General features: G+C 42.9%; 2 protein-coding genes across 2 annotated transcripts in view; one reads left to right on the forward strand and one right to left on the reverse strand.

Moving 5' to 3' along the window:
- Positions 1-13937, forward strand: GSG1 (germ cell associated 1). The gene is given in 8 exon segments (XM_071551942.1): positions 1-48; positions 51-127; positions 2013-2079; positions 6389-6707; positions 9516-9563; positions 11593-11745; positions 11869-11980; positions 13200-13937. Coding segments are annotated over 8 exon segments (1137 nt in total). The 3' UTR covers positions 13513-13937.
- FAM234B (family with sequence similarity 234 member B) overlaps positions 13882-22030 on the reverse strand; it is a 23031-nt gene continuing 14882 nt past the window's right edge. Inside the window, exons 9-13 of the mRNA XM_071551941.1 lie at positions 18804-18885; positions 18418-18573; positions 17708-17825; positions 16345-16571; positions 13882-15920 (exon numbers count right to left, since the gene is read on the reverse strand). Coding sequence (XP_071408042.1) covers positions 15915-15920; positions 16345-16571; positions 17708-17825; positions 18418-18573; positions 18804-18885 — 589 coding nt within the window. The 3' untranslated portion in view covers positions 13882-15914. The remainder of the gene's footprint in view (positions 15921-16344; positions 16572-17707; positions 17826-18417; positions 18574-18803; positions 18886-22030) is intronic.

Here is a 22030-nt window from a genome sequence, read left to right on the forward strand (position 1 = left end):
ATGCAATTTCTTGGCTGCTAGATATTCAGTCAGTGAGAAGGAAATAGTGGGGAGAGTCTGTGATCACCCTGTAGTATTTCACTGGATACCTCAGAAGAGCAGATGACTATAGCGAGCAGTGGCTAAGGTAGGTGTTTATCTACTTGGGGGCAGGGTGTGTGTGTGTATGGACCCTTTCTGGGACTGGCTCCTCTTTAATATCCTTAGAGATCTATGTAAAAATTTGTGGATTTTGTGTCTGCTTGCAGTTTATGGTTAGCTACATCACATAAATAACTTTTTTCTATGTGCTCAGATAACACCTCCTGGAGATGCCACAGTTTAAGTATTCTGTGAGAAGCAATCTCCTAGCCTTATATATAAAATATATATAGTCTTATATTACTTATTCAGCAATTGAGACACCTAGAATCTCTAGTGAGTCCTCAAAGTCTGTGATGCTGCATCTGAATATTTTCTTTTCATGCCTGCCTTCTGTGTGGTTTTTAAATGGCTGATAACCATAAAGATTAGGAAAAAAAATCCAGTCAAGTAATTCTTGTTTTAAGGAAAAAAAAAGTAGAAGGAAAAGAAAAAATATTTGAGTCCAAACTGATGGGCTTGTTTGTCCATCTTTAAGATGTATTTACTTATTCAAATTCAATCTTTATTTCTGTTCTGCCACAGTCTTGATGTCTAACAATGTAAGCTGCTCATACTTAAAAATGGAATTCACCTTTAAATGTACTTAGACTAGAAAAAATATGCCTGTTGAGGTCATTTTTAGAGCAAGAGTTAATGCATCATGCAAACAGCTAAATAAAGGTTACAATCTGAGTGGAATTATTCAGAGCTCAGGGAGAAATCTGGCATTTGCAGTCTGTCACTGGGTTTGCGAAGTCTGGCTCTCTCCATGTCACTGTCACTTGGGAGACATCCTGCTTTCTGTGTGGCAGTGAGGGAGGGGACTGCGGCACTGAATGATGTTCCTGTAAAAACAGCAAAAACAGCAGCGGTGGGAAGTGTCACGTGCAAAGAATGTGTGGAATGAGGCGTTAGTATGTGCCTGTCTTTGTCCAGTTTTCGCAAAGCGACTTTATGGGTGTAACTAGCTACTCTTCCTCCGCTCTTTTCCTCTTCAGGTCAACTGAAGAGCCAATATCAGGACAGCATATGATCCCTGATATTCCTGGAGGATCACTGTATGGAGGGCTATGAAGAGCTGTGTGCCTCTTGAGACCCACCAGTTAAGTATTGCAACCTTTGGGCCCTATCTGGTAAGGGCTTCTTGGCCCGCTTTTCTACCAACATCCCTGGGAGTTGAGTGTGTCACTTTGATACAGGATACACACAAAGTTAGAGTGTAGACAGTGATAGAGCCAGGATAAAAATGCATTACTAGTAAACACCTAGACTTTTTTAGAGTTGCCAGTTTCCACAGAAGTGCTGTTCTAAGCTTGTATTCTGCATTTTGTTTCCTTGTTTTGTTTCTGTAAACCAAGCACTTGGCTGATTGTGCAGGAAATCAACTGCTATGGGCATTCCTTTCAATGGGCAAATTTTAAACAAGTCACCAGGGACTGGCTGCCACTAAGATCAAAGAGAAAGAGATATCCAAAAACTCTAGTGAAGCATGGTGGGAAATATCAAATACAAAGAGGAGAAAACTGGAAGGCACAGTAGGGTGAAAGACAGATACAGCTTGACTTTTCTGTCCACAACTGGTCAGATTAAGGCGAGATTTGAATAGACATTTAAAAAAACCCAACAACCAAAACCCAAATCCAAACCAAATAAAACCCCCATAATTTTGCTAAGGGAAGTTTGCTACAGGAAGTTTGTTGAACAATAGGAAACATATTCTATTGTCCATGTTCTATGAGCTATGTGCAATAATCTGGGGAAAGTTAATATGGTACTTGCCAAAATATTGGGGAAAGTATTAGAAAAAATAGTTCCATGCAGGGCAGAAGGTGGAGTAAATGCCCTACTAAACTCCTGCATCCATTCCTCCTTTTTTCTTCTTTCTTCAGTCATTTTAAGTGTTCCCAGGCTCAGATAACACCAAGAGAAGGACCCACCTCCCATATCACAGGCAAGGTAAAAGAATTTGTGTTCATAAAAATGTAAAAAAAATAGTTGGGGGAGAAATTTCAAGGGAAGGATTAGAAATACAAACTTGGGTGTTGCTTCCCCCCATCACACACATGAGCAGCAGCCTCACAAAAAGAAGGCTAGAGAAAGATTGCCATCTTCTGGAAGGATAAATACCTGCTATTATTCACAATACTAAATCAGCTATATGCATATTTTTAAAATATGGTATATTTCAGATATTTACCAACCTGAATTCTTATCCATATAAAACTAACTCTGTTTTATTTCATCAATATATATGACATGATCCCAGCTTTAGAAGCTGACATAGACTCCTGGGTTTTAATAATACTATCATCAAGCTTAAAATTATGAAGCTGTTAACATTAAGGATTATCAATAGAGAGATGGACTTTATCTATTCTTGAGCCTGTAAACCAGACTTTTTTTTACTGAGCATTTAAGTCAACCTTAAGGTGTCCAAATGGGGACTAAACAATTAAAGAAAAAAATAATCACTCTCCTTTTAAACAGCATCAGCTATTATCCTACCTACTTCAGTAAACTAAGTACATCTGTTTCGATAGGACCTTTTTATTAATCAAAAACCTGCAGGCAGTCCATGGAGCACAAAGACACTTAGCATTGCTTTCAGTTAGTCCGTCTTAGAAATGATTATCTGTATTAGAGGAGTTTATGCAGTGCCTGGGATTACAATAACCACAGAGCTATTGCCCACTCTCCTCAGGGCAGGAAGGGTCAAGAGCCTGTGAAACCACAGCCCACATACTGGACTATGAACTTGTCACCTCTGCTGCCTGTGCTGTGTGGGGCTGTCACAGGCCGTGCTCTCACCCAGAACTATTCCTACACTTGCTCCCAGCCTCTGGGGTCTGGTATTGGAAGTGGGGTAATGAGACCAGGTGAACCACTGCTTTCCTCTATCCTAGCGGAGCAGCATGGCACACATGCAGGGAATCTGCCTTGCTCCTTGCTAGTGGTGGTGGTGGCCTCACCCACTTGGCACTGGGCAAAATCTTCGTCGGGAAGACAGAATGTGTACCTTTGGGATGCTCCCTTCCTTGCAGCTCGATTCAATGCAGCCCTGCTCCCTGCCCTCTAGTGACAGTGCATTCTCATGAGAGGTGATATCATTCTTACTTTTTGCTGTTTTGATAACAAACGAGGGGTATTAACACCTTCAAGTACTGTGGGAGCCTTTAAACTTTCAAGACTAGGTCAGAGGGGACTTTGGGTAAGTGTGAATCTCTGTCTCTCCCTACTAGGTTCCCAAATTCATCCAATGTGAACCTGCTGGGAGACAGGATTCGCGGTGAACTTCACATTTTGGTAAAAGCTGCCACTACAAAGGACGCTGACAGTCTACCTCATTCTTCCATCCTTTGAGTACTGGACTTGATTCATCACTGTTTCACAACACCTTCATGGTCGTGATGCCATGGTGCATCTGCCACTCAGCAGCTCTTCTGATGCACCTTGGCATCAAAATTTCCAGTGACCCTGGGGAGAGCTGCATTGGCATCTCTTCAGTGACTTATATCCTCAGTCCTCAGGGCAGTTGCAGTTGCATAAACTTCCCTCTCCTCCTTTTTGACTTCTCCCCTTTCTACAAATGTCAGGTCTGGCCGGGATGGGAGGCTTGTGGTCTTTCTCATTCTTCTGAAACAGTGCACAGGGCAAGAAGTGACAAGCGTGCTGATAGTTTCGAAGTTAAGGTTACTCGTTCCCTGAAGTATTGGCCAAAGAGCTGCCAGCTTACTCCATACAAGCTCCCAAACAGCCACTACATGGGGATGGCTGGAATCTTCCTGTGTTTTAAAGAAACTTTCTATTCAGTCAATGCGGGTCACTCTTCTGCACTTAATCCCAACCCGCAGCACCAATCGCCTCCCGTATAATCTCCCAGAACAGCTGTGCTGTGATTGCATTGTGGATTACAAAATGACCATTTTCCACAAAACAGCTGCTGATCAGAGGGATAGCATTTAATAATCACTGGGAAGGCAAGGGAGGAGGGGACAAGACAAAGGCGAAAGGAGTTTTGCAGCAATTGGGTTTCTTGGAGGATGTAGAGATGAACGACACAGCAGACAAAGCGTGAGTCCCATTTCTGTATTGTTCATCATCAAATTAACAGGACTTTGAAGACTTGCTGCTAAGGTAAATGCATCTCTCTTTCCTTTTGAGGCTATCTAGATATTTGTAGACAGTTATTGTCCATGAATGCTTAGCTTTTGTGGAGAGAAGCTTTTCTGACAATGTTTTGAGGAAGTAGTTCCGATTTGCCTCTCATTCTCTATGTCCTCTGCATCCTTGATCCAGTTCCTTCTTCTGACTCATTTGTTTCTTGCATTTTTTTCCCTTTTCTTTAACACTTTTCTTGAAATTCTATGGCCTTTCAACTACTGTCACAAATCAACTGGAGATTTTTCCCACTACTGATGATTTAAATTAGAAAGATGAGTTTTGTTAGTATTGTGAGTAATTTGGGGGGGGTGTTTATTTCTTTTTTTTAATAAAACATGAACAGCCCAAAACCTGATGACAGAAAGTCTTATAATCAAACATTTACGAAAAACTTAAAAACTTTGTGCACTGAAGGTTTCTATTGTCAGGTGAAAAGTTATGTTTTTGAGGATAGCATTTATCTATAGTTTCCTTAAAGTCATAAGTCAAATTTTGCACTGAAAAAAACTTTCAGTGAGAAATTCGCCACCAACCTTAGCCAGAAACTCTTCCTAGTATGTATCTGCTCTGCAAAAATGGTGAGAGCTAACATGCCTTCAGATCACAAAAGTCATTAGCTATGGAATCATTAAGATGTTACTACCTCCAGGGTGCAGCTTTTCCATTGCTGAAAGAAAGAAATGCTCTGGTGAAGAGACAAAAGAAGCTAGAGCATAAAACAATACAGGAAACTTTCAGGAGCTGAGTATTTTCTTGCTTTCAGTGAGGCTGCTCTGGGTTAGGTACTGCTTTCTCAGTGTGATGAGATGCTAATAAAGCCCTGCTTCTCAAGAGGAGCTTCAGCACCATCTTTATTGACCACATCTCCAAACTTGCTGGTTAGCAGAAAATACGATTCTAACTGCACCACTTTTAGCTGTAGTGCAGTCACAAACAATGCAAAGTTTGGTCTTGTATCATTTATTTATAGTGGTGTCCACAAAATGCTGGGTGTTTCTGACACATTCAACATTCAGTGAGTCAGCTGAAGTTAAGTGAAGAGGACCAGCAGCAGGCAATGTCTGTACAAACTGAATCTATTCATGGACAAATAGATTTTGAGTCGTAAATAGGAAAGGGTGGGAGTATCTAGATGAAGCTGTGCCAAACATAGGGAGTGCCATGTGGGAAGAGACATGCATTGATTACATGAAAGTTGATGTGTGGGTAGATGAAATCTAATCAATGCATGGAGTGTTAAGTTGGGGTTCTCAGAAGTCAGTGCTGGGGTTTGCAGCAATCCTAAGGTCTTAAGCTTCTCTTTGAGTGGCAAAGTCCACATGACTGATTCCCAAACTGCTTTCTGAATTACTTTTAATGATATAACTGGGAAGAACATTTCTGGTAATGGTCACCCTTATAAAAAAACCCCAACCTTTGGCACTTTCTGTGAGAACAGAGATGCTGTCATCCCACCACCCTACCAGGTTTCTGATGTGCAGGTCAGGGCTCAGGTGGGAAGTGCTGCTCTGGGGCTCGAGCTGCCAGGTCTGGATAGCTGGGTGTCTCCTCTGAGTAGACCACTGCTTCAATGTGTGACCCACGACCCTCAGCAATATGAGAACATTTTCCTGCCTTTCCCCATGGTGAAATCACTACACCCTCTACCTCCATAGGTTCAGTAATGAACTGCTTGAAGAAGTGTTTTGGGACACTTGACAGCAAGATTTCTCATTTAGTTGGACCCAGCAACTCATGGTATTTGAGGAGCTGGTTAAGTTTTTCCCTATCATGTCTGAGCTGGAGTGAATGTGACGTTCCTTTCATTTTGCTCATGTGCTTAGATACCTCAGTGTACTCATCCCTGCTGTGTCTGCTGGGTTACCCTCTCTTGCCCAATATAGATATTCAGCATACTTTGAAATGGTTGAAGCTGACCTATTGGTCCACTGCCCTGGCTTTCAAGAAATGGTTCTTCCATGATGGTGAGCTGTTGGGATGTTGTGAGAAGGATGGAGTGCTCATAATTCCTCTCCACAGATGCATGCTGGGAAAAGCTGGGATTTGTTAGGCTAGGTCGGGTCAAGTGGCTGGTGTGACAGTCCCTCCCATTTGTGTGTTGTAGATGAAGCTGCTGAAGCAATTGCCATTGCACCGTACTTTCCTGGCTGTCCTCCTGAACCTGCTGGCTCTCAGCCTCTCCACCACTGCCTTGCTTGGCAGCTACTGGTGCACTGGGACCCAAAAAGTGCCCAAACCTTTGTGTGGGAAGAGCAAAGCCACCCAGTGCGTTGGTGTCCCCATGCCATCTGATGCAGATACTAGCAATGTTTCATCTGAGGATGTGGTGCACTACAGCTGGGAGACTGGAGATGACCGCTTTGCCTTCAGATACTTCCACACAGGGATGTGGCTTTCCTGTGAAGAAAGCATGGAAGGGCCAGGTAGTGTCTTGCTCAGGCAACCACAATTTATTCCTTTGTATTTAGTCCACATGAGTTTGAAACTGAAAGGTGGGAAGCTGACAACACTTGAGAGAAAACTCTTCTTAATTTTCCTAGATGGCATCAGCCCTGTGCACTGCTGTGCTCATTATATTTCTGCCTTTCACTGGAATGTTCATAGAGCAGAGAAAGGGAGAATAGTCGTCTCTGGTGTAGCCTTCAGTCTGGAATAGGAGCTGTGAAGTGCAAGTGATGGTAGTGATGGCAGTGACTTTGTGACAGCAATGTCCATCCTGATCGGAACTTGAGTGAGCCTCCTTTCCCTTTCCCTTTCCCCGTAACTCCATTCCTACACACAACTTGCTTCACGCTCTCCAGAGCAAATTTGTATATGTCCTGTCAGAAATTTAAGTACAGTGATTTTATGTGGAGTTGTCAGTGTGTGAGGACTGCATTAGTTGGTGTTCTCCTTAAAACACCAGAGAGGTTTTGTGTTATTAAACAGAGACTGGGCTTTTCTTACAATCAATCAATAGAAAGAAAGAAAGAAAGAAAGAAAGAAAGAAAGAAAGAAAGAAAGAAAGAAAGAAAGAAAGAAAGAAAGAAAGAAAGAAAGAAAGAAAGAAAGAAAGAAAGAAAGAAAGAAAGAAAGAAAGAAAGAAAGAAAGAAAGAAAGAAAGAAAGAAAGAAAGAAAGAAAGAAAGAAAGAAAGAAAGAAAGAAAGAAAGAAAGAAAGAAAGAAAGAAAGAAAGAAAGAAAGAAAGAAAGAAAGAAAGAAAGAAAGAAAGAAAGAAAGAAAGAAAGAAAGAAAGAAAGAAAGAAAGAAAGAAAGAAAGAAAGAGAAGGAGAATTACTACTTATAGATACAAAATCTGGAGGATCTGAATCCAGAGAACTGAAGCTAGGAGACAAATTGACCTGAGGATTAGAGCAGCAATATTTTAATTGTTTTCAGATGTTTTCATTATGCTGTGATAGGCTTAATTTGCAATTCTTGACCATGTGGGACTGGCACTGTAAATCCTGGAGTGCCAAGGACTTGTTGTGCAACCTATATGAGAACTCTTTGGTGCTTTCCTTCACCCTTGACTTGTTCCTGTCCAGACCTACTGCAGTCTTTCTGATGGAACCTGTGCCATGCCAGCAGAGGTGGATGCTCTGCAGTGCACAGATGCTCTTTAAGGCCTGGCACGCACATCAAGAATCAGAGCTGACCCAGAAGGTGGCCAACAGGGAGATATGCATCTAAAGATATAGTGATGAAAGTCACTTTCATCAGGCCCATTCCCCTGACCCCACTGCCCTCCCTACAGCTCTCTCCAAGTACAAACATCTCATCTTTAACCAAACCACCATTTCAGTAGAGCATTTCTCATCTTCTTATCTGTTGCTGTCAGATTTTGAAAATAAATAACTGGTGAATAAAAGCAGACAGAAGTGGAGCATGGAACAGCAGATAATGTGCTTGAAACTCTCACATCCTAATGGCCGGGCTGCTTTCTGTTGTGAGCATTTCCAGGCATGCTGCAAAAGGAGATATGTTTCTTTGGGACTGGTTTGGGTGTTTGAGTTGGGGTGTATTTCCATGGTGCTTGTGGGAATGGAAGTACATGCCTTGACTGATTTCTCCAAGAGATCTATCTTGCCAGCACGCAGTCCGGGGATAACCCCAGTGCCTGAAGTAACACAGATAGCATGTTACATCTGGATCACAGCAGAGCATGGGGTAGAGCACAGTTGTCTCAGTCTTCTGCTTTCTGTAAATCAAGTACAACCCACCCACTACTGTGTGTCTTTGAAGCAAGTGCACAGACAGCAATGACAACAACAACAAAAGGGGCTACTAGAAGCAAAAGGAGTTTGAGCTGAGCTGGAGAAAGGATTTCATTATTCAGGCTAATCTCAGGATCACTTTAGATGAGCCATTACTGAATATCCTCATTAAAGTTCTAGGTGAAGTAGCAAATTGGAAGTTAATGAGAACTGCAGATGGCACTAAACTGGGTAGCATCCTGAGAGCTGTGGATGGCAGAAGTAACATAGGAGATTTGGAAAGATTAGAACTGGGGATAGAAATTAAGAAAATGAGATTCTTACATGAAGCAGAAATGTCTGGGAGAAAATACTGTGCCAAGTAGAGGAGAGGAGCCTCAAATGCAGTAATGCAGCATGCAGGAAGACATACCCACAGCTAATAATGATGGACCCTTACCTGAGACAGTAGTTTGTGCCTGGCCAACATAAAAAACCAAAGTAAATATAAACACAATTTATCAAAATAGCATGCCTAAAATGTGAGGACAGAAGATCATATTTCTGTATGAACTCTGCCACAGAAGAGGGATTTATATCTCTATCACAAAGTATTTTACGTGGAAAGTTTTGGGGGTTTTTTATTTTGTTCTTTAAGCACCAGTGCTCTTCTGAGATTAGTGTGAGTGGGAATTCACATCCTGAGCAGAAGTGGTGGGCCTGCAGTCTGTTATAAGGTACAGCCCTAACAGACCTGACCATCAGTAATGTGAATGAGTAGCAACAGATTTTTATATTCAGCAGAGGCTCATAAGATTTACAAATTGCTGAAGCTTTTTTATTGGAAGGGTCATTTCTAGTTTTCCAGGCAGACATTGCCCCAGTGGAAGTCTGGAAAGATAGTCAAAAAAAGACCAGAGGTAAAAAAGTCTGATGACTAGACTGAGGGATGACTGGATCTATGCACTGAAAAGACAGTGAGATGAAGAGATTTTCTTTTTCCCTTATGCACCTTGCATTGTTTTGTAAACTAATAGCTTTGATTTTGTGTTTTAGAAGAGAAATGCCGCAGCTTTATTGAGCTTTCTCCACCAGCAGAGAGAGGTAAGAGCAAATGCCCATATCTCACTGTAGCTGCCTAGTGTGCCTCCTTGGGACAGGGAACCTGCAACATTTTGCCTTTGTGGGGACAGCAGGGTGGGTCCCCAAAGAGCCAGGCATGAAATCCTGTCCTTGTGGTTGCTAAAAGAGCAGAGATTTTGTCCCAGATATTTGCATAAACCATTGCCATCTGTGGAATCAAGTGCTGCAAACCTCAGACTCCCTTCCATATGAAGTGGGATTTTTCTCATCTAGTAAGTTGCCCAGAGTGAGCTTGTCACCTTGCAGTACTCAGGGGGAAGAGGGTGGATGCCACCTGAGGGCAGCCTGCCCAGATAGGCTGCATGTTAACTCAGTGTTTCAGTTTGGGGTTTACTATGGTGAGTTTAGAAGTTGAAATCATCTCTTATTTTGTGGTAAGTGAACAGGACATCTGGATGTTATGCTTCATCCAACACAAAACTTCATTTGGGTAGGAGAGATCATCCCTTTTGTCATTGTCACATGTTTCAAACTATGCTGCAGATAACCTCAGTATACTTTGATGTATTGTGTACATATGCTATGGAGATTTTACTTAATGGAAGCTTTTCAACTGGTGTGGGCTTGTTAACTATTCCATGAGATGGAGGCTAAAGGCAAGTAATTTCAGAGGATGTTCGTATATAAAGGGAAAGGCTTGGGGTGCAGAGCCAATGTCAGCATTCAATCCATGAGAGCAACTGCTGGAACAAATGCTGGGGAATTTTAAGAACCATTTTCACCCCTTCCTGCACACAGTTTCATCCTAAGATAACCAGTGCAGCTGTCATTGTACAGCTGGGTCAGCACTGGAGAAGGTGGTGTGACTGCTGATTGTGGGCTGTGCTGTCTGAACTGGCTTTGTGCAGTGCAGCTCCACAAATCACAGGCAACATTACAAGACCGAATTGCATAGCATCTGTGAAGAGCCTGGCTTCATAACAAAAGGCCAGATGCAGAGATCTCTGTGCATGTGTGGTGCCTGCAACCTCCAAGAATACTTTTGACAGCCTGACCTCTAATGAAATATTCTCCCTGATGGTTCTGCAGCAAGGAAGCCAGCTCCTTTAAACAGGGAATGCAGCTCATCAATTTCTGCTAAAGAGCTGGGTGACTCTACGGCACTAATGATGTTGAGTATTCAAGTCAGTGTCACATTAAGGAGGATTTTCTTCACACTCCTTTTCCCCAGTTGAATGTCTCCTCTACAGCCATTAATAGTTGCTAACAGTAGTGTTCACAGTGTTGCTTCATTTGTCAGATTAATGTTTCTTCCTCAGTGAATCCTGTGCTTTTCCACAGCCCTGCATTACAGAGTGCCTTTTCTCATTCTTCTCTAAGTTCTACTACACAGCTGTAGAACTGAGCTCAGCTGTGGACTGTGGTACCACTTAAATCCCACTCAAAATCCCAACATAAAAGTACCTGCAATCTGTTAAAGTAGGGTGAGTGGTGAATGTTACTGCCCTAGCTAGCAATTGACCCCAAAGAATGTAGTTTCATTTTAATTGGAGTTTCAGTGAGAAATACAGGCTTGCAAGAGATTTCTTGAATTCCAGAGCCCAGGTCCTGACAAGGCTATAGATGCACCATATATATAGTTGGTAACTAGTTGAGTCTCAGGTTAAAAGTTGTTTGCTTCCATTGTTGTAATTAGAACTCAGATGTGTTCATGACCAATCTATGATCACTGGGTTTCATGCTAATAGTCAACAGCTTCCCATGTCTTTTTCCCCTTGCTTTCCTCCTTGCTGTTTATGAATGCCAACTTGTTGACAGATGGCATTTTAGTTCTCAGCTTTGCCATGTTAGACTAGTCAAGCCATCTTCTGTGACGACAGTCTGTCCCATTCAGCATCCTTTGAGCCTTTGCTCACAGGCTGGGGCAATTGCTCTTGGGTGTTCATTACTTGCCTTTGTTCCCTTCTTTCCAAAGGACATCCTTTCATGATTGGGTTGGGAAGGGGGTGTACTTTGCCTTGAACATGATTTCATCCTGTATTTCTGGCAGGAATCCTGTGGTTGTCACTGGGATCAGAGATGCTGTACATCAGCTTGCTGCTCATCAGCTTCATCCTCCTGATGGTGGAAATGCTGCATACTGGCAATCCTGTCTGTGGGATGAAGCTCAATGCCTTTGCTGCTGTCTCCTCGGTGCTGTCAGGTAAGTTTATTACTGTGGGCCTAGAATCACAGCAGCAGGAAAGCCTCCTCTTTCACACAAGGCTAAAGAATGCTGCTCTGGGTCCTGCTGTAACGTACTTGCTTTCTTGTCTTTTGTGCCCAGGTCTCCTTGGGATGGTGGCACACATGATGTACACTCAAGTCTTCCAGGCAACAGTTAATTTGGGACCAGAGGACTGGAGACCACACTCATGGGACTATGGCTGGGCATTCTAGTACGTGAGCTCTGAAGCCCTCTTTACCTTCCCAGCCTTCTGGGCTTCAGCCTCCCACCTCCCCACCTTTCTTGACCTTCTGTGTTTCCCAAGACAGGTGTACCATGGTTTTCCCATCTCTTGTCTTTGCCTTATCCCCTGTTTTAATAATAGTTGCCAAGTTACTTAAATGAGTAGCTACCAGAGGACTGGCAAAACAATGGGGTCATGCCTAAACAATGGCCTTCAACCTTGCTAACTAATCAGGTTTGCCCCTCTGGTAGTTTGCCCTGTTTGGTCTCAGCTCTTCCCTGTGTGCAGAGACCAGTGTCGCACTTGAGATGATGCTCTCAAACATGCCTTGTTTATCTGCAGTTTTAGTACGTTGTATGCTGGTTTGACATCTTCACTAACCACCAATGTTCCAAGGGCCTATTCCAGCAACACCAAGTCTAGACATATGCTTACAGATGTGGACACAGCGCAGCCCTCAACCAGCAGTCACCCCATCTTATCCAGTGCTGGCCCAGCTATATAATGGCAGTTGCACTGGAGGCCAAGGTTATCTTAAGGTGATACTATGTGCAGGAAGGAGTGAAAGCAGGCAATAGACCATGGTGTCACTTATGAGTCAGGAAGAGCAGCTGCAAAAAGCAGGTGGGTCTGGATGCCTTTCCCTAAAGGATAAAGTAGCCAACAATAGCTGATATGACATACCTGACTTGAAAAACAGTTGGATGAGTCTTCCAAGTGCCCATGGAAAGTGCAGGTTCAATTTGCAATGCTGTACTCATGATGACCACATTGATTTCTTAAGACTTAAACACTCCAATGCCACGTGCCACCCATGGACATCAAATGCCAGCATGGCAATCTGGTTACACTCAAGTAGACAAGCCTCATGTGCAGGAAGATACTAAGCAGTCCTGCAATACAGAACTTGCTTCCAAGCTGTGCTCTCCTGCTCTGACCATTTACAGATGTTCCTGGCTGCCCTTTCTCTCTCTTCTGTATCCCTCCTCTCCCTGTGAGAGGGAGAACTAGTATTTATCCCACTGATTTAAGAAGGATCTTGTGTTGGGATAACCCCCAAGAACTGCAATGCTATGAGCCTTAGTCACTGTAGCTCATGTCCATGCCCAGTAGCTTCTACCTTGCAAATCAGAGTGTGTCACGGTGTTCCATTCCTTACCCTACCTGGCTTCTCATAGCATGTGCTTCTTTTGTGTCTCTCTGGTAGCATGGCCTGGGCCTCCTTTACCTGCTGCATGGCCTCTGCTGTGACCACTCTCAATACCTACACCAAGACGATTCTGGAGTTCAAAAGGAACCACATCAAAGGCTATGATGGAAGTTTCAAGGATCAGCCTCAGCACCACCAGTGCTTCTTGCAGCAAATAAGCAGCTACTATGAGCCAAAAGGCAAAGCCTTCCTTTCAGTCTCTGAGGGAGTTGACTTCTACACTGATCTGCAGCAGAAAATGCTACAGCGGGAGCCAGAGCTGGAGCTGGATGAAGTCTTGGGCCAGACGATTGGGGAGGATCGCTGTTAGAGATGAATGTACAGGACATCATAGTGAGGTTTGGGAGGTACAAAACTCTGAAACAAACACTGACACCACTGTTAGCAAGCTCTTGGAGGGCTCTTCCTTTCTCTACAGTTAAGGGAGTGAGTAGAGAAGGTGGGCACTGGGTCAGGACAACTACAGTGCTAGCAGTAGCAGACTGAGGGTCCTCCCTGATCACAGTTTGATGGGTGTCCTCAGCTGAGAAGGGTGAAACTGGAGGGACAAGTTGGTGCCAGCTGTCTCCAAGTACTTTTTTCTTTGCTTCTACTCATTTGTTCCTTTCTTTCTATCATAAAAATATTGCAAGTAACCCCCAAATCAAAACCCGAAGCAAACTCATACTTCAAGGTGAAACACTGATGCTGTACACAGTATTTATTTGCTTCACTGCAGTTCACAGTTCAAATACATTTTCCCAACAATATACAGACAGACTCTTTATTCACAGTGGGGTGGGGGGATGGGCAGGGTGAATTCACATTAAGGAGGAGCTAATGTCACTGCACTGGAATAACAGTTCTCTCAGGAAGAACCTCAGAGGATTAACTACTTAGGTAACAGCCGCTTCACCTTTCCCAGCAAGGTGGTGGCTGGACAGGAGGGAAGAGGCACTCCTGTTTAATCCCTCATATGTTACTGGTCCTTATGCTTTCAGACCTGTTATGCAGCTGTATTAACTGACTGTGTATTATAAACACTAAACCCTGTCTGGAGGAAAATTCCAGGCCTAGAGCCCTTGCTACAGTTGTGCTAATATATACAAAGCTATTTACACAAAAATACCATTAAACATATACAAACTGTTCACAGGCTCTGACATTTACGAGAGCAGGGCCCAAGGACCAGCCTTGGGGCTTGCAGCTAATCCTGAAGGGCTATCCTGGAAGCTTTATATGGAGATGCAGGGATGATAGAGAAGGTGATACAGCAAGGAAAGGTGTCAAGAGCCCAGGAGAGCAAACCAATGGTAGATATGCCCATATGTAAGGAGTGTCTAAGTCTGCCATAACCTCACCAGTCATGGGGAGGTGCAGGGAGACTGGAAGGGCACATACTAGCAGGACAGAAGAGTCCTTTGCAATCCTCATCACAGCCTGGCTCTGCCTAATGTCAAAGGTCAGACCTGGAAAGGCATACTGGCAAAACAGTCCCTACATTGTTGTCTCAAACTGCAGGGGACTGCTGGGGCACCAAAGTGGTCCCTTTTTATACAGTCATTTCTATCACAGGAAAATTCATGCAGATGCTCTGCAACTGCAACACAGGAGACCAATGACACACTCTGGGGCACAGTTCACAACACTTAATACACTCTGAGTAAATGTCTCCCAGGGGTAGCCTGGAGTTGCACACAGGAATGGGTTGGTAAGGGAATGGCAATATTGAGCCCAGAATAGGGTTAAAATGCACAGAAAAGCTTTCCACTTCTGGCTCTGTCTGAGCCTCTACACTCTGAAGCAGTGGTGTAAGAATCACCTTTTCTGTGATTAGACTGAGTGACCTTTATAGTTACAGTCGGAATCTGATGGGAATCTATCCCATAAGGGCTGTGATACATTTGCAGAGCCCATTGGACTACAGTGTGATACTGCAGTGACACCTGGGGTTCCTACAAAGCTTAGGGACAGAAAGAACTAAGATCTGAATCTTGCACTTCTACATCACCTACATGCAAGTGTCCTGAACTTCAGACTGGGACAGAAAATACACAAGTGCAAGGGCTGGCAAATGCTGTTGGGATCATCTTTTTCTAGATCAGGTAATTCAGCCAGAGAGCTAGGTTGGTTCTGAGTTTGGGGACAGCATGGAGAAGAGAGCTGAGAGCACAGGAGAGGCTGCAGACAAGACTAACCCTGCAGAAGCCAGCCAGAGGCTTCACTCCAAAAATATAAAGTTTAAAGCACGTAGTGTCCTTTAGCCCCACCATTTGCCTTGACTCATCATGGCCCACTCCACTTGAGGCCCTAGAGCTCGTTTGACTGCCTGCGAATACCACTTGGACATAAAAAGGAGTGCCCTCAATCTCATTCATAAATTAAACATACAAAAAATATACATATATTGTATAAATTAACACATATATATATAAAGCCTGGTTTTATATATATATGTATATAAATTCTAAATTCACATTTCCGTGTTACCTGGAAGGAAGCATGCAAGAACAGCATATGGAGGGAGAGTGGCTGAACAAGGTTCCTCTGGTATAAGACAGGTCTGCCTAGGACAAACCTGCCTCCAGCAGTATTTCCCAGAGAGCTGAAGAAAGGGAAAGTGCTTTTAGTCCCCATTTCCTCTACATAGCAGTTTTCCTGAAGATCCACAGGCAGCTTCCTGTATTCCCCATACAAGCCACATGTCCTTCTCACACCTGAAGAATCACCAGGCTAGAGCTGGAGAAGGAAAGGCAAACAAACATTAAAGCCAAAACCTATTATCAGCCAGTCTGATAAAGTGGCAATTCACAGGTCATCAATAGAACCTGGGAGAATCCTATGGCATACCCTTGTTTGCCCATGTCAAAATAAGGGATCTCTGTCCCACCTCTCTGATCCCTCTGCAAGCCTCTTAGTCTCTTATGATCATCATCCCTGTTTCTTTCCAAGACCCTGTTCTGTGTTCAACTGCCAAAGTACATCTGTGTCTCACAATCTGTCCAGCTTATGCCCAAAGGGGAAGCCAGTCATCTTGCAAATTCTCTCTTTGCATCCCACCAGTCTCTCTGCATCCCAAAGACCCCCTTAACTATGTCTGTAGGGAAGAGATCAGATGTTTTCAAAGGCCTGGATTTCATTAGGGATTCCTGCACAATCTTACCTTTTGAGGAAAGTCAACAAATTTCAGCCGGGCAAGAAATCGCCTCACTTCTCCACGGCTGATTTTTGGAGTTGTGGTGTCTTTTAACCACACCATTCGGCCTTGACTCATCATGGCCCACTTCAGGCCCAGCTTGCTGACTGAGAGAAATCCAGGCTGTTTTTCAGAGGTTGCAGTTGTTGTCACAGTGATGTGAAATGCATCCTTCTGGAGATCGTTAATTCCAACTGGTCCATCAGAAAAGGGCGAGAAAATAGTGGTGAGGAGTAAATAATTACATTTCTTCCAAAAGAAATCTTACAGAATTTACTCAGTCAAAACATCCACTGCACTGAGGATATATTCAGCCTGACTTCACAATTCCATGTACCTTAGTTGATAAGGGAAAATGATTTTATTAAAATTTTTCCACAGAAAGAAACTGAAATTTAGATCAGAAATGGAAGGGATTGGTTACAGGTTATGTTTCTGAGCTCAACATGGAGATGCATGTATTTCAAAAATGCAGCTCACTCTCAGAGCTTTCCTTCTCACACCTGTTAGAAGCAATTGTTTACTTCTATAGAAGGCGATATCTGCGAAGCACGAGCAAGTCAGTTCATGGCAGACACTGCAAAAAGACCTGTACAGACCTCAGAAATCCCAGTTTCTAAAAAACCCCCTAAAAATAATATTCTATTTGTTCTTCACATGAACTGTGTTTTTTATACAAACCAAATTACATGTTATCACTATGTAGCAGCTTTTCTGTGCTTTCTGGACTACTGGTGTCAGTGCAGGATAAACTGCTCTTTCATCCCACATTGCCCCACACAAGACACTGGCTATTGGTCGAACTGCTTTAGAAAGAGCAAGGCAATCCAACAGGGAGTGTGCAACCTTGTATAAATGTTAAATCCATACATATTTTTCCCTGAAAACACACATTTAAATATTCTGGTTTCCCCCTTACAAAAAGAAAGATGAAGAAGCTATATCAAAGAGCAGAAGAAGACAACCAATAAAAGCAGAAGTGTATCTAAGATGACAAAGTTTCACAGTAATTTTTCATCCACTGCATTAAATCATAAATAGGTCCATGGAAAGCAAGGCAACTTCTCTGGTGCGAAACATGCATGAAATCAAACTTGGGCCTTTTCTTGCTTAAACATGTGCAAGAAATTTTGTAGGTCTTTTATTTGCAAAGTAGGAGTTGGACAGGACAGTCCTTCAGAAGATGAAACTTTTTTCCCATTGTTGGTCTATGTGTGGTGGACCTCAGGTGCTACCTTTACATGCACAACTACATCCCATCGTTTCTCACACCTGTTTCTGTCTCCATACTTCTTTTAGCCTAGGCAGCTTCTCCTCCATTTGTACTCACCTGCTGAAGCAATGACTTTGTCTGTTGCATTGGTGAGGTCCAAAAGGACTGTAGGAAAAACAGGATGGAGGAGATAGAGGTGGTGCAGCCCTGGGCGTTCAGGTCTGGGACCAGGTTGCTGTTGGATCAAATGACAAGCAAAAATGTAACAGCTGGCTAGCAAAGAGGAGTCTAGCTTTGCCAAAACATAAAGTTTTCTGACACTGTGCTGTCTTGACATGGATCAGAGAAGCCAAAACTCTATGCACAGTTTTCCAGAGATGAAATCCTGAAAACTTTTCTATCCTAAACTAGAATTTGCTCCACAACTTCGGTTTGGCAAGGCTGAAATCTGGCTCTGTCATATCGAGCTTGATGGGCAAAGCTACAGTCTGGGAAATTTGAGACTCCATGTTGAACTGTGTGCCTGTGTGCAGAGATGAAGTGCTCTGGGGCTGTTACAACACCTCAGTGTTGCACAAAAAAATGAAATTCATGCAGAAGTTTTTGGTTTTGTGGATGTGAAATTTCTGTTGATTAAGCTTTATGATGAAGAATTTGCACACAAAAACTCCGGTGTTCAGGCTCAGAGAAGTCAGAATGTCAAAGTAAAAGATGTTCCTGACTGCCTTCTTACATGTAAGGTTTAAAGTTCAATAATAGGAATAAAAGACAGGGACTGCACACACTTCACAGAGCAGCCTCAAAGTAAAGAAAGGGTGCTTGCTCACCAAACTTTGTAACACAGGCTGTGTTTCATCTGCCCAGAAGAGAAAAACAGACTTCTTGCCCAAAGTCATGACTGAGAGTGCATCAAGTTGTTGCCTCTGCCACGGGAGTTCCTGGTTCCAAACAGGGAGGCCGGATTTGCCATCTATCACCATCACCTCAAGGCAGGGGAGAGATCAAGCATTAATGGGGTGTCCAGGTGTGGATATGTAGAAAGCACTTTGCAGTGGCATGGCCTATGCTGTTCCCTTTCATGTCTGTGGCCACCCAGTGATGAGTGTCAGTCATAGAAATGGAAAGACTGTGGAGCAGAGAATGCTTGTCTCTTTCTATCCAACCTCCCCCACTCCTCTGCTACCACTGGCCTCTTTGTCTTCACCTGTTTTACCTTTTTGTTCCCATCTCCAGTCTGTGCTTGTAGCATGAAGTCCACAATTTGGTCAGCACCGAAGTAACCTGGTATAGGCTGGCTGTAAATTTGGAAAAAGAAACACTCAGCCCCATGGTAGGAAAGAAGGCATATCAGATGGAGCCAGAATAGTTGCTTTCATCCTCCATTCTGCCTCTTAAAATGGCAGGATTTGCCATGCTAAATAAGATCTTTCATCCACTCAAAACTGTTCTACTGTCAGGAACCATTTATTGATGGATAAGAAAAGTGAAAAATGGTCAAGCAGAACATGCTGCTTGTAAGCAGCCATTCTTCAGAGTTGTCTGTGTGGGGGGCATCCCTTGATGAGCTATGTAGACATCTGTTTATCACCCTGTGACATGATCCTCTATTATTCTTTCCTTAGCATGAGAACCAGTGCAGTTTTGCTATGATTATAAAAAAATTACCCAGTCTTCCCAAAATACATTGGTACATTTGACCTCTTGCTGAAAATGGATTTCCCAGGCTTCCTGAGCTGTGTGAAATGGATCTTAATATACTCATCATTAATACTAGCCCATGATTCCTTGTTTTCTTATTGCTGGCAGTTTTACAAGCCTTTTTATCATCTTCAGCAGGTTAAACGAAGTCCCCTCTCATCCTCTCCCTTCTGGGTGACACAATACATTTATATCTCTCATTATAACTGTTTTTTAACCAGTAATCTTGCTTGCCTGTGGCTTTCCAAGTCTTGCCTCTGTTTTCCTTCAATTCACCACAGCTAGATGCAAGGTTCTAAAGACAGGATCATCTGAGTATGTCCTCTCTCCTCTTGTTTATGATAGATTACTGTATTTCACCCAATCAAGTATCAGTAGGCCAACTTTGCTTAGATCTACCAGCCATGAGGCTTGCCATGGAAATACAAAAATGAGATGAATTCCTTACTTCTCATGACAGTCAGTTCTAATCATTAATTTAACCCAAAGAAACATGCTTGCATTTTCATTTTCTTGAACATGAACAGCTTTTGCTTCAAGGCACGTTTTCTTGCTATGGCAAGACTAAAATGCCTGTTAGCTCCTATTTCTTACACATGCTTGTAAACTCACCTCTCAGGATTCTCTTTGATCATATAAACTCACTGACTTAAATCTTCCATGCTAAAGCATTTTTTCCAGACTTATTTTTTTCTAGCTTCTCCTTTAAAATGTGCATGACAGAATGGTTCCTGAACAGCAATGCCACAGTACAGCAGTGGCTTGACTATACCTATGACATCAAACAATGTAATTTGCTTTACAGACACCTTTGGTAACCAGAATGAATGCTTTCAAGGCAGTATCACAAGACACTCCTGTAGCTTGAAAGCTCTCCAGTAGCAGAAGGAAGTAGTAATTCTATCCTATGGGCACAAACTCAAAACATCTCTTAAGGTGCCTCTTCTCATGTCCCTTATGGGTTACAGTCAGTGGCAGATCCCACAAACTGAATGCAGACAGACATATGTATATCAGATGCTACCAATCAAGTGAAAAATCCCCTAGGCACTTTCTCAAATGAACCAGAAGGCTAGTAATTATTCCTGCCCAACAGTAATCCCCACAGCAACCTGCTATTAATCCTCTCTCATCTGAAACATCCATTTACAACACAATTTGCAACTGCTTACTCAATTTCATGGTCTCTGAACTTCACCCTTGTTTTATGACTACTGATTCTCTTTTATAGTTTTCCAGGGATCTTGTCAAAAGCTATCTAGAAATGCAGCATCCATGTTGTGTTTCTCAGAGACTGCTCTTAAAGGTCTGGACTGACTCTGCCTGGCTCAGTGTGCTTGGGACAAGTTTACCCAGGAAAAGGGGGGCTCACAGTTGGCTCTGTAAGCTTTGACTGACAAGGATTTCAATCTGTTTGACTCTGTGATAACACCCCTGATCTGAGTTTGTCCCTGAGCCTGTTGTTTAAGAACTTCTCTAAGTTCCAAAACCCCCCAAACCTCTTAAATAAATGCTTGTCCATGATGTATTCCGCCTAGTAGATCTTGTCTTTCTTAACTCTCAGAAAACAGGCAGTCCAGGACTTCAGCACAGTGGCCTTAAACAAGAATTGCTTTCATTATTTTTCAATGTCCCTCTGGCAGCTCCTCTACATATGTTGTACTCTGTCCCTTGGAAGGTCACAGAACCAGGAAAAACAGGGCTAGAGAGCAGCAACATGGAATACTAGTTGCCCAGAGACATTGTGAAGTCTCCATCCTTGGAGATATTTAACGCCTGACAGCACACAGCCCTGAGTAACTTGCTCTAGCCGAGCCTGCTTGAGCAGTAAGTGGATTAGGCAATCTCCAGAGGTGCCTTCCAGCCTCACCAATATTAGCAAAGAAGTTTTCAGCCCTTCTTGATTTATACCCAAAGAAACTTTCCAATTTATTAGTGAGTCCATTTAGAAATTTCTTGCATATAACTGATTCTACAGCATCTCTGAAGTGGCTTTGCTTAGTCAGTACACACTTACCCTTTAAACTAGATTTCATACACGTACTGAAACCTGCAGATTCTGGGCCCCAAACTCTTTTAGTCCATTTCCTTTCCCCACAGCATGATCAACTAGCCATTCCTAAAGTCGTTGCTTATGTCACCCATCAGCCCTCGAGAACGTGGATATTACCTGAATAGCAAACATACTTGAACACCAATTTATTTTTTCCTTAATGAAGTTCTAATGCCTTCTTCCTATTTATGCTCTTGACAGTCAGGTAACAGTGAGCTTAAAGATGCTTTTTTAATTCTAGATAACAGAGCAAGCAATTTGTTTCCCACGTAATTTTCCTCAATTGTGCCCAACTGACCTTTGCAAATATTTAATCCCAGGCAAGCTGAAATTGCTGGTTATTATCAACCTGCAAGATCTGGAAAATTAGTTAATTTCCATGTGTGGTATTAGAGGATGAGCAGGATTATTTCAAGGTTTACATTTAGTATAGATGGTGTGCTGACTGCCACCAGAGTGCTTGCAAGGAACATTAAGATCTCTGGGCCATACTCAAGACATCTCATCTAAACACTCAATTAATGTAATTGCTTCTCTCCATCGAGCTGGGAAGTGGCACCCCTAGACAGCAGATGGGCTGAATCACACACCAATAATCTCTTGAATTCCAATGCTACATCATTCCCATGACGTCAGTGTTGGGATACCTGAATCAAGCCCCGTATTTGTGATCACTCAAAGCACAGAGC

The sequence above is a fragment of the Pithys albifrons genome, chromosome 3 (assembly GCF_047495875.1).
Source record: "Pithys albifrons albifrons isolate INPA30051 chromosome 3, PitAlb_v1, whole genome shotgun sequence".
NCBI lineage: Eukaryota > Metazoa > Chordata > Aves > Passeriformes > Thamnophilidae > Pithys > Pithys albifrons.